The sequence below is a fragment of the Choristoneura fumiferana genome, chromosome 4 (assembly GCF_025370935.1).
Source record: "Choristoneura fumiferana chromosome 4, NRCan_CFum_1, whole genome shotgun sequence".
Lineage (NCBI taxonomy): Eukaryota > Metazoa > Arthropoda > Insecta > Lepidoptera > Tortricidae > Choristoneura > Choristoneura fumiferana.
The window spans coordinates 8,141,660-8,153,435 of NC_133475.1; the positions used below are offsets into that span (position 1 = coordinate 8,141,660).

The following is an 11,776-nucleotide window of genomic DNA, read 5'->3' on the forward strand; positions in this document are numbered from 1 at the left end:
GTATAGTTATTGTTCTTTAACTCATCATCTCTTAGAACGCCACAATGAGACAACTCGCCAGTTGCATCCACCGGTTGACCGTAACTCTCACGATGTCATCAAGCACCTATTAAGAAGCCGGCCAACGCTTCGTCTTCCGGTTCATGGTCGCCAATCGAGGACTTCTTTCTTCCAACGGTTATCTGTTCTTCGAGCGATGATGGCCTACCCATTGCTACTTCAACTTGCACAATTATTCGAGCTATATCGGTGATTTTATTTCTTCGGCAAATTTCCGTATATTTCGCATTCTGCCGTGTAAAGAAACTCCGAGCATAGCTCTAGTTATTTAACTATTGCCCTCAATTTTGCCTGCAACTCCACGGGAATTTTGCATTTTTCTGGATGGAAAAGTAGAGTTAATATATTATTATTAGAACATATTTTTTAGAATCACGTCAATAGTTCCCTAGAAATTAATGAGCAAAGCTCACGTTATTTTCTTTAGAGCTATAAAAGTGTTTTAAAATTAATTTGAAATATTTCACTAGGTGTTTGGGTTAGTCTGCCTGATACCCCTGACAATGTGCTTCAGAATGTTTGATATCGGTTGACAAATGTTTTCATGAATTGATCGAAGTTCAAGTGCACTATGCACAAGAGACTACTATTTAGTTCATCTAAATTGAAAATGCAGTCATATTAACCCAACTATTTACAGAATGTAATAACGTCAAGAGCCGTGGGCCGTGGTAACGTAGTGGTTTGACTTATTATGATATCAAAGGATCTTGGCTTCAAGCTCGGGTTCGCACCTCTGAGATTTTTTTTTTAATTTATGTGCAAAATTACATTTAACATTAGCCTTTTGGTGAAGGAAACATCGTGAGAGAGATTTGCGCACACCTCAAAAGCATGAGAGCTAAAAAGCCCAAGCTATTCAGGAGGCGTGTGTGGCTAGCCAGTGGAACGTATACAGACTGGAAGTGATGTCAACTGTTGACATCACTTCCAGACTGTATATGTTCCACTGAACATCCGTATGTTCATAATTATGATGTTAGTTTAACTACTCTTTCACGTTTTCAAAAAAAAAATATGGACTGGGGCAGTCACAATGGTTGCACATCGCTACCATTAAATAGTTGTAGTTTATGGTTCTCTACAAACTAACGCCTAAATCAATAAAATGGTTAAATCCAAAGACATTATTTAATTTCCATTTCATTTCTAGGTAAATGCTTTAAGAGGCAGTTCTGACTTCTTTGGATTAAATCACTACACGACGTTTTTAATGTCGCCATCGAGCTGGGAGAAGACGTGGTTAATACCATCATTGGACTCGGATACTGGCGTCAAATTAGAGCAAGATGCAAAGTGGATCAAACCTGGAGCTGAGTGGTTTTCGGTAAGTTCAAGGCCCCTTTTAATCAATTTAACAAATATTTGTTTAAATTTTAAAGACTAATTGCACCTACTTCAAGCGTCTGCGTAGCGTCTGCTACCTTTATACTATTCGATTTTTTTTCTCCATCTAATGTATTTTTGTGTGTATCGAATATGTGTAAATAAATGTTTCTCTCTCTCTCTCTCTCTCTCTCTCTCTCTCTCTCTCTCTCTACGTTTTATTCCTTCTGGGTGCTAGGAACTAGGATCCCATATAAAATTTGATAAGACATTGTAACTATACGTACTATACGTACGAGTATGTGAATAGCAGACTATTTTCGTTCATGGTTACAGGCAAATATCTAGATAAAGCTATACGTATTTTAATTCCATTAAGTTTAAGACCAAGAATAAACACTCCATTCTTCACTCGTATCATACCCCGACTAAATAGAATTTCCCAGAATTGTTAACGCTCTGTTGCTAGCCGACATAAAGGAATTTATTTCTGAGCGTCGAAATTAGGTACAAGCGTAGGCGCGCGTGAACTAAGACAGTGTATTCTTCTTGTAATTAGGAAAAAACAAATTAACTATACCGACTTGGTAGGAAATAAATAATACTAACGTATTTATGTCATACTTACAGTTGTTAATTCGTTGTTTAGTTCTCACAGCATATAAATAACACGAACGTACGTCATCATCATCATCGTAAATATCAGCCATAAGACGTCCACTGTTGGACATTGGCCTCCCTTACTTAGGTAGGAAGCAGCCTGCATCAACCTTGAACCCGCAGCTTTACTAGGTCACCCGTCCATCTCGTTCATCTCGTCAATACGTAAAACAACAATATTTGGTATTATATGTCATATATTGAATTACTTCTACGATTTTGCATGTCATTCTGCATAGCCTTTGCTATGAAACAAAAATTGTATCCTAAGCTGCATTTTAAAGATTTGCTGAACCATTGAGGTTATCATTATCGAAGTTAAGTTCTAAATATTTTGAACAATCAAGTCTGCAAACAATGTAAGTTGTTTTTACCAAAATAACTATGCGAACGCTTGCATAGCTCCAAACACTAAATCCAAATATTTGTCAATCACAAAGTCAAACTTTAGTTTAATCTCTGTGTTTACGATCGTTAAGTATGGAAATTTTGTTATTTATGTTAACAAGTTTTGGCATTTGCCCGAAGGCAGCAAACTTGTGCGGCAAATTTAATATGAAAAATATTTTCCTCGTACAATAAACCCTAATTTTATATTGATAAAAGTGAAAGAAATTACATACCGTTGACTTATTCACGGCGAGATAAAAGTGTGTTATGAAGCAATAAACGCACACAACACAAATTTATTTAGAGGGAGATAAAGAAACTACCAAGTACTTTTCAACAAAATATATATTTTTAATTCAATGACATCAGTTTGATGGGTGATAACGGGACAATTTATACCAATTGATCTGAGGTCTTAGGCCGCTTGTAGTTAGTTAATTTTCACTGGACAACGGACTGTTTTTTCGCCGGACTTGCGGTCTTGTATGGCTTACAATTAATGTGTAAACATGCACTGGACACTTGTCCGGCGACTTAGCCATACAACACCGCAAGTCCGGCAAAAAAACGGTCCGTTGTCTGGTGAAACAACGGACGTCTACAAGTGGCCTTGTCTTTATTAATCACACTTGGAATCTCATTCCACTTTTTTCTTACACGCGGTATAAGACGAGGATAGAAAGAGATGGTGAATGCGATCGCGAACATCAGCGCGTTAGACAATACGGCCTCTGGTCTCTGGTAAATAAGAAAAGTTGGAACGTTAAAAATTGTATTAATCATATAGTACAAATCTTCCTTCAAGATAACTCTAGCTCCATTAGTCAGGGTCACTGAACGCTAAGGCTATCCGGTTTTCAATCATAAAAGCATACCTACCTAGGCGACCGAGCTTCGCTCAGGCTAAAACACGCGTTTTGCCAGACATAAGACCAAGAAGCTAGATTGATTGGTCGTCTCCGAAAAAGCCCGCATGGCAAAATTTGTCTAATTCTGATGAAATATACTTTATCAAGTCTATTAACCTCCCCCTTTTCATCTCCCACCACCTACTCTGCATTTTTTAAATAGATAAGTACATAAATTACATAGTTCTTTACTTATAGATAGCAGGAACCTGTAGAGAAATACGTTAATGATTTAAATAGGGGCACAATTAAAACAATTAGAAAAATATATTTTTTTTATAGTACAGACCACCCAAGTTCAACACGCACTTTGTGCGGCTTTTTTATAATTTATTCATGTTCCTGTTAAATACCTTTTCCTTATACTCTAAAAGTACTCTATTCTCATCCACTCAAAGGATGACTGGTAGAGATCCCTTAAAGGGATAAGTTCGCCTTTGTACATATATTTCATTGTTTGTCATCTGTGTTTGTTTAATTATTTTGTACAATAAAGAGTTTACATACATACATACATACTATTTAGTAGGTACTAAGGCATCGTAAATGCAATCAAAAATAACTGCACTTATTACCTTCAAGAATAAAAGGTTTATAAATTATTTATCTGACACTGACAATCATTAAAATTTATTGGTTTTACAATGTAACATTCAAATGCAGAACCATTTATAACTACAAACATGCAATAGTGATTATGCTTTATCACTCGGATAATAATTTAATCTCTAATTTACTTATTCTAGTGATTCAATTTCAATAGACACCAATTAACACAATTTGTTATACGCATTGATAAAATTTGAATGCAGTGTAAACAAGTAATAATTACACACTCGTTAAACATATTATAGTAGGGTAAAATTGTATTAAATACCCCAGAAGTATAGGTGCCCAGATTGCAATTATACTACATAGTTACGCAAATAAGTAGCATTGCCATAGATGCCCTGTTTCTCGGCGAGTCATTTATCCTAAACGTAATTTATATGGATTTAAGCAACTATCCTCTATGGGATCGATAGTCTGAAAACACAGAGGTCGGAATTTTTCGCTTTATGAAGCTTTTTTTTTCGATTTAAAAAAAGTGGTGACATCTATCCCAACTTTACCTTAGCTAAAATTTACTCTTCTAAATTTCTTGATGAATGAAAAGTATGCAGAGGTAGACGTACAAGATGTTAATGTAAAGCAAATAAACGTACTATAAAGCGTTGAAAACGAGTCTTATCTTTGTACATTTATACGCCTTATGCTACAAGATTCGAACTTCGTATCGTACCATCCAGCTCTCGCTAATAGTATTTAATACAATCTCCAGTAAGAGGGACGGTATGATATGAGCTTAAAATTAAGACTGACATGTAGATAATTTATTGAATCAGGCGTTACTTTGCGGAGGTCCATATCAATGAACTAAAATAATTTCCTTGCTCACCCGCGACCTTACGATAGCTAAGCTTATGCAAAATATGTGTGGTGGTGGTGATAGATGGGTTTGTGTGATTTGTGTGTGTTTTTACAGTGTGGAGGTGGAGGAACTGCATGAACACGCATATTTTGCATAAGCTTAGCTATCGTAAGGTCGCGGGTGAGCAAGGAAATTATTTTAGTTCACTGACATGTAGGTTCATTGTCTAACGCGAGCATTAGTAACTACATAAGCATGTACTCGTACCATGGTGGAACCTTTGTGCTACTATGTCATCCCATACTCAAGGAAATCATAGTGAAATTGATAACTATAACAAAAATACAAACTGAGACATGGATGCACAGAAAAACCAGAAAAAGAGACCAGCGCTGGGAATCGAACCCAGGTTCTCAGCAATCCGTGCTGCGTGCTATAACCCCTACACCACCGCTGGACAGGAATTTAGACACGAATTTTTCCTATGCATACATATCTCAGGTTGCTTATTTCTACTACGCTACTTATGCAGCAGCACTAGCGACATCTATGTTTCGCTCTCATCGAGAGACGTCAACATTGATAACTATAAGGTTCAATCCTGGTACATGAATCAGTTTGTTCGACTGTACAAGCTTTGCTTCATCATCCCACACCTACACACACACACACACATACCTCCCACTGCTGGGCACAGGCCTCCTCTCAGAATAAGAGGGCTTGGACCGTAGCCGTAAGCTTTGCTTCATTGGTGTCAATTGTCCCATAATATTTATTTATACGTATTCCAGATATACCCGCAAGGTTTCCGGAAACTCATCAACTGGGTGACCAACCAATATGGAAAAGAAATTCCAATCATAATAACTGAGAACGGTATGAGTGATTTCGGCGGTATCAATGATTACCTACGCGTTTCTTATTACAACGAATACATGGCTCAGATGCTGATGGCCATCTACGAAGACGGTTGTAACGTCCAAGGATATTTTGCTTGGACCCTGATGGATGATTTTGAATGGAAGGATGGTTACGTGTAAGTATTTGATTCACAACTTCTTTGTTTCACCTCTTGCATTTGTTGTATCTTCAAATGTGTATATACTCGTATGTACCTCCCACTATACTATACCATAATGATCTATCTTAGAACATAACCACATGTGACAAATTGTCACCTATATTCAGCGGTTGCCCGCAACTCTTGCGATTCCGTCATTCCATCTAGAGGAAGTCCTGCAAAATCTGTGTCTTCCAGTTCGCGGTCACTATGTACTTCAGAACCTTTCTCCTTCAACAGTTATCCGTTATTCAAGCGATGTAACCAACCCATTGCTACTTCAACTTACCCGCTCCTTTTGTAGCTTTACGCACGAGAATCATACCAACTAGAGTCTAGTTAGTAGACCATCGAAAATCGAACGAACGAGCCGAAAATAAAATCATTGAAATGTTTTTTTTTTCACGCTTTTTAGTGTAAATAATCTAAGATACAATAGTTTAATGTCAACTGCTCGTCACCTTTTACGAAAGATTGATTTTTCCGATGCAGTGACGTTCATTATTGATGAGTCCTGGTGCTTCACCACCCTTTCTATTTCACCATAATATGCATTACGATGAGCATAAATTGCTTAGCAATTGTGTTAAAGTAATTGAAATTCAACCTGTGAAGGCGGTACTTGTTATTGAGTACCTAGTAGCTCCGTTGGTCAAATGTGGTCTTCATCATCAGTTCCACTTCACCAAATGCTGAATTTAAGAGAAAAATACAGGAGTTAATTTTAACACAGACTGGCATATTAAGCGGATCATAATTCCAGTAGGTAAATGGTTAATAGTCGGAACTAAATATTCAGACTAGTCTGAGTGGAGAGCCTCGGGGGAGGCCTATGTCCACCAGTGGACGTCTTTCGGCTGACAAGTCATGATCATGATGATGATGATGATGATGGATGAAGATGACTAAGTATTAATATAAATAAAAATGTATTATATCGACGAGTCTCTGACTCAACTTAGAATTGCGAGTTCTGTGACTAGAATGAAGCCGCAGACGTTAGCTAGTATTTCACTAAATAGGTATGCCGGTCGTACCTATACTGTTCGATGAATGCAAACTAGATTGACACGAGTGCAGGGTACATACGGTTGGGCGGCTGCCGTTCAAACACTTAACACCATAGTGGGCTCCCAGTCGAAAGGTAGGTACTATAACTATTATGTCAATTAAGAGTCTAGTTTTTGATTTTGATACAGTTTGGGAACAATTAATTGTACCTACTTTCCATTCTATGGCATTTTAGCAGATCTGTTACTATAACCTAACCAACAAAATGTTGAAAAACCCCCGACTTTGTCACTTCAAAGATCAATATCTGAAAAACGGCTAAACCGATTTTGATAAAACATATCTAAGAACCATAGTTAGAAAACCTGCTTTCAACTAAAAAAAACCGCATTCTAATCGGTCCATCCGTTGAAGAGATACGGTGCCACAGATAGACAGACAGACACACACACACACACACACACACACACACACACACACACACACACACACACAGACACAGACACACAGACACACATAGCGGTCAAACTTATAACACCCCTCTTTAGCGTCGGGGGTTAAAAACAATACACGAGGCACACACATTAACATCAAAGGTTGTGTAACATTAATGTGTGTTTATTAACAACGTAGCCTGTTTTCAGGGATAACCAATCACCAAGATCAAGTCCACTGAAAATGTTATTCAATGTGTTAAAATCCTACAAAACAGAGTAGAGTAGTAGAGTGAAAAGTCATCGTAAAAATAAATGAACCCTAAAACTTGTTGCTTAAGACTAAATAAAATCTAGAAATGGCCCCCATGCGCTGTGTCCAAGAGGCTAACAGCGTGTTCTCGTTAAATAGCGATGCTAATTCGTGGAGAGCAGACCACACGCTTTTGCAACTATCTGATGAATAACATTTTTTAACGAACCGAAACCCTTGTCTTTTGCTACCAATAGGTACAGATAAAAGTTTATGCCGAACATGACCCTGGTATTTCGCTAACATAAAGAGAATAAAGAATTATGTTATCAGTTACATAAAAGGGCTATTGTATTACTAGAATTATATTATTGACAAAACATTAATGAACTTCGAAATCTAGATGCCTATTGTTACTGCTCTATTGATATTGATCATTTATGCTTGACGTTTATTAAGCACTCGGGCGTAATAACTATTTCTACTGCCTCGCCATTGGCGTGGCATAAATGAACAATTACAATTACGGCTGTAATAATATTCATCCAGTTGTAATTGATGTGACGTGCGTCACGATTTTGTATAATTAATGGAAAAGGTGCATGGTTCATATAGAAACTCCTCGTGGATGAGTTTGGATCACACACAGTTAAATACTGGCTGTAATCAAACTTCTGTTTTCGTAAATTAGCTATGAATAAAAAGGGCCGGAACTGGTTATTGTATTATTTATAATTAGGTATATGGCTAACTGATCTAAACAGAATATTGAAGAACAGATGTGCATGTGATACAATTAAGAGGATTTTATAAAGGTCTTATTTAAACGTGGAAAGGCAACAGGTCGACATTTTTGCCTAATACTGTAGAGTATACTTTAGTGGCTCTTTAATCAAAAAATGAAGGAATAAACAAACTAAAAATAGGTACTACTAATCCACAACAAGTTTCGTCAGGAATACATACACACACACAAATATAATTGACATGAAACTTCTGTTACACCGATCTCTTGAAGTCACAAATGTATTTCGCATTTGTAGTCACCTGTGCCCTGTTACATACATTTATAAAATCCACAGGGAACCGACTTTCGAAATCACACCTGTTAATTTTAATAGTGTGATTTCGAAAGTCGGCTAAGACACTTGTCTATATTGAATTTTAAATATGAATTTACAGTCTTTACTTGGTATAATACAAAGAGCTTGTAAAGAAACGTGGTGGTGTAGTAGTGGTTTGACATATTGGCCTAAGCTCTCAAGCAGAGAATCTTGGGTTCAAATTTAGGCTCACACCTCTAAATTTTATGAAATTCATGTACTAAATTAAATTTGAAATTTACCACTAGTGAAGGAAAACATCGTGGAACCTGCACATTAAATGGTGTGTGTGAAGTTCCCAATCCGCACCAGACCCGCATGGAAAATATGGTTCAAACACTCTCATTCTAAAAGGAGGCCTGTGCCCGGCAGTGGGTGGGACGTATATATGCTGGAATGATGACAATCAAGCATCTTGTTGGTGTAGGTTAGATTAGGTTAGGGTTAGGGTACAAAACTTATGGGGACCTGCTCTCACGTATTATGACCCCTGAGGATAGTAACATTTTGATGCTGCCTTCCTATAGTTTCTCAATAAACCAATTTTGTTTCAGATCCAAGTTTGGCTTATACTATGTGGATTTTGATAGTCCAGAAAAGACCCGCACGCCGAAACAGTCAGCAATCAACTACCGCGAGATAGTGCGCACGCGACGCATCAATTTCGATTTTATTAAGAAGCCATCACCGGCGCAGTTCAATAAACTATAGAAAATAATTTAAAATATGTTGTATGAGGTAAATGTTCGAGTGCCGATGGGGCAATCAAATAGTGGTCCCATTAGTAGCCATCCTTGATTTTTTGTCATTGATAATCGAAGTGACAGCGAGGTGTCATCTACTGCGTATGAGCACGTCAGATAGGAGTATAATTTATTTAGTTTAATTTTTAGAGCAATGAGATCTTAGACATATTTTCCAGGGGACGTACCATCAGCCAAATAAGTGGTCTATCAATTCTTAAACAAGTTCTTATCAAATGAACATGTCGCTAAAGTCGAACTTTCAAGTTGACAGACACGTCTATTGGCATTATTGTTCTATGACATGCAAACAATTATCAACTTTAGGACGGTAGACCACATAATTTGGCTGATAGTACATAGAGTAGATCACCTTACTTTCCGTTATTTAAGTTAATTTATTCGTACAAAATAAATGTAGTATTATTCGAGTGACCCTGAATGATTTATAATTTTATTTGTGACCATATGTTTTGCCAATTTTGTGAAATTTATTTTGATTGTTCTGATTCAGGAAAAATGAAGATCATTAAGTACAATTTGACATGACGCTACCGTCAGACGTTTTCTGGTACATAATATACATACCTAGTTGTTATGATACGTAATATGCTATAGTGCTTGACTCATTGTCATCATCGTCATCATCATCATCAGCCGAAAGACGTCCACTGCTGAACAAAGGCCTCCCCCTTAGAACGCCACAATGAACGACAACTCGTCACTTGCATCCACCGGTTTCCCGCAACTCTCACGATGTCGTCAGTCCACCTGGTGGGAGGCCTGCCAACGCTTCGTCTTCCGGTTCGTGGTCGCCACTCGAAGACTATTCTTCCCCTAACGGTTATCTGTTCTTCGAGCGATGTGGCCCGCCCATTGCCACTTCAACTTGCATATTTTACCAGCTATGTCGGTGACTTTAGTTCTTCGGCGAATTTCCGTATTCCGGACTCTATTGCGAAAATAAAGTCCAAGCATAGCTCTCTCCATTGCTTCATGATTCAGTGTAGTCAACTAGGTATTGAGACCGAGGTAGACCAAGAAAGAAAGTTCTTCTAGCGGGTTCTTTGCATGCGTGTGCCCCCTATCTCATCTGATAGAGAGAGCAAATAGATGAGGCCAGATGCAACTTACTGGTTCAATGACTTTTTAAATCTTAATTATTTCATATAATTACTGCATCATACATGACGACTACACTACTTTTGTCGTATTGTTAACTTTTCATCAGCTGAGTACTTTATTTTCTATTTACATTAATTTTAAATGCAATCAACACGCATGTGTAGGTAAGTATGTAGTTACGCAGCAAATCTGCGAAAGTTCCTGCTAGGGTCGGACAAGCGAAATAAAAAACCTTTATTATATTCATTAATTTTCATTAAGTCTTTACTTAAGTACCTTACAAAAAGGAAAGAATTTGGTCAAGGTAAATGTTACAAGACAATTAATTTGTATTTACTTGATTTTTCGTACTTAGTTATTTAGAAACAGGCATGTGGCTCTCTTTAAAACCCACTATGCTGGAACTGTAGAAACCCAACAAGCTCTCACTTATGTTTCTAATAACTGTAGTAACACCTCCAAATCGATTATTACATTTACATTAAGTAGGTAATTATATTTTATCGCTACATTCTTCAATATAAGAGTTTAACACGTAGTCCCTCAAACATACAGTAAGTATAACTTGACCTTTTTTAGTAAAACAGGTTACGGTAAATAACGCAATATTATTGTACTTTTTTATATCAATAATGTCACTATTAGAGCTTAGTACAAAATCAGATCAGTAAAAAAATTTTAAACTTTTAAAACATGTTGATACGTTCATAAACTTGTGGGCAAAAATTTGATCAAAAATAGCTGAACACACTTCTACGCCGTTAACAATAGAGTCGTGTTCAGATATTTTTGATTAAAATTTTGTTTACAAGTTTATGAACTCGACTAAGACGGACTCATAAGGAAAACAAAAAAAATCATATTATGATATTATGTATAGTGTAATGGGTGTTTCAAACTAAATCTGATACAACACAATTTGTAATTCGTGACTGGGCGACCTCAAATAGACCAGGAACTGGGTTTGCTCAATATTGACAGCGATAATAAACCTGTTTCACAGTGCATTTTGAACAACAATAAACATACTTTCAACTGGTTACTCATGTTTTTAATTTTTATTATGCCTACCTATTGCAACTGAACGTAGATAAAAAGTTCAGGAGTGAATAATACTACCGCCACACGGAAATAAAGACACATCTGACGTTTTTTTCTTCGAAATTATAATTATCGCATGCATATTTAGACTCGGTAAAAGAATGGCGCATTTTTAAATTTTATTATATGTTACTCAGTTTCGGGAAAAAGTCTCAGATGCGTGTTTTTTCCGTATGACGACAGAATAAGGG

The 11,776-nt window shown here is 36.9% G+C and overlaps 1 protein-coding gene across 2 annotated transcripts in view; it reads left to right on the forward strand.

Moving 5' to 3' along the window:
• LOC141427403 (myrosinase 1-like) overlaps positions 1-11,526 on the forward strand; it is a 31,606-nt gene extending 20,080 nt beyond the window's left edge. For both annotated transcript variants that reach the window (XM_074086771.1, XM_074086772.1), the window contains exons 8-10: positions 1,214-1,387; positions 5,547-5,791; positions 9,171-11,526. In XM_074086771.1, coding sequence (XP_073942872.1) covers positions 1,214-1,387; positions 5,547-5,791; positions 9,171-9,327 — 576 coding nt within the window. In that variant the 3' untranslated portion in view covers positions 9,328-11,526. The remainder of the gene's footprint in view (positions 1-1,213; positions 1,388-5,546; positions 5,792-9,170) is intronic.
• Positions 11,527-11,776: the final 250 nt, after the last annotated feature.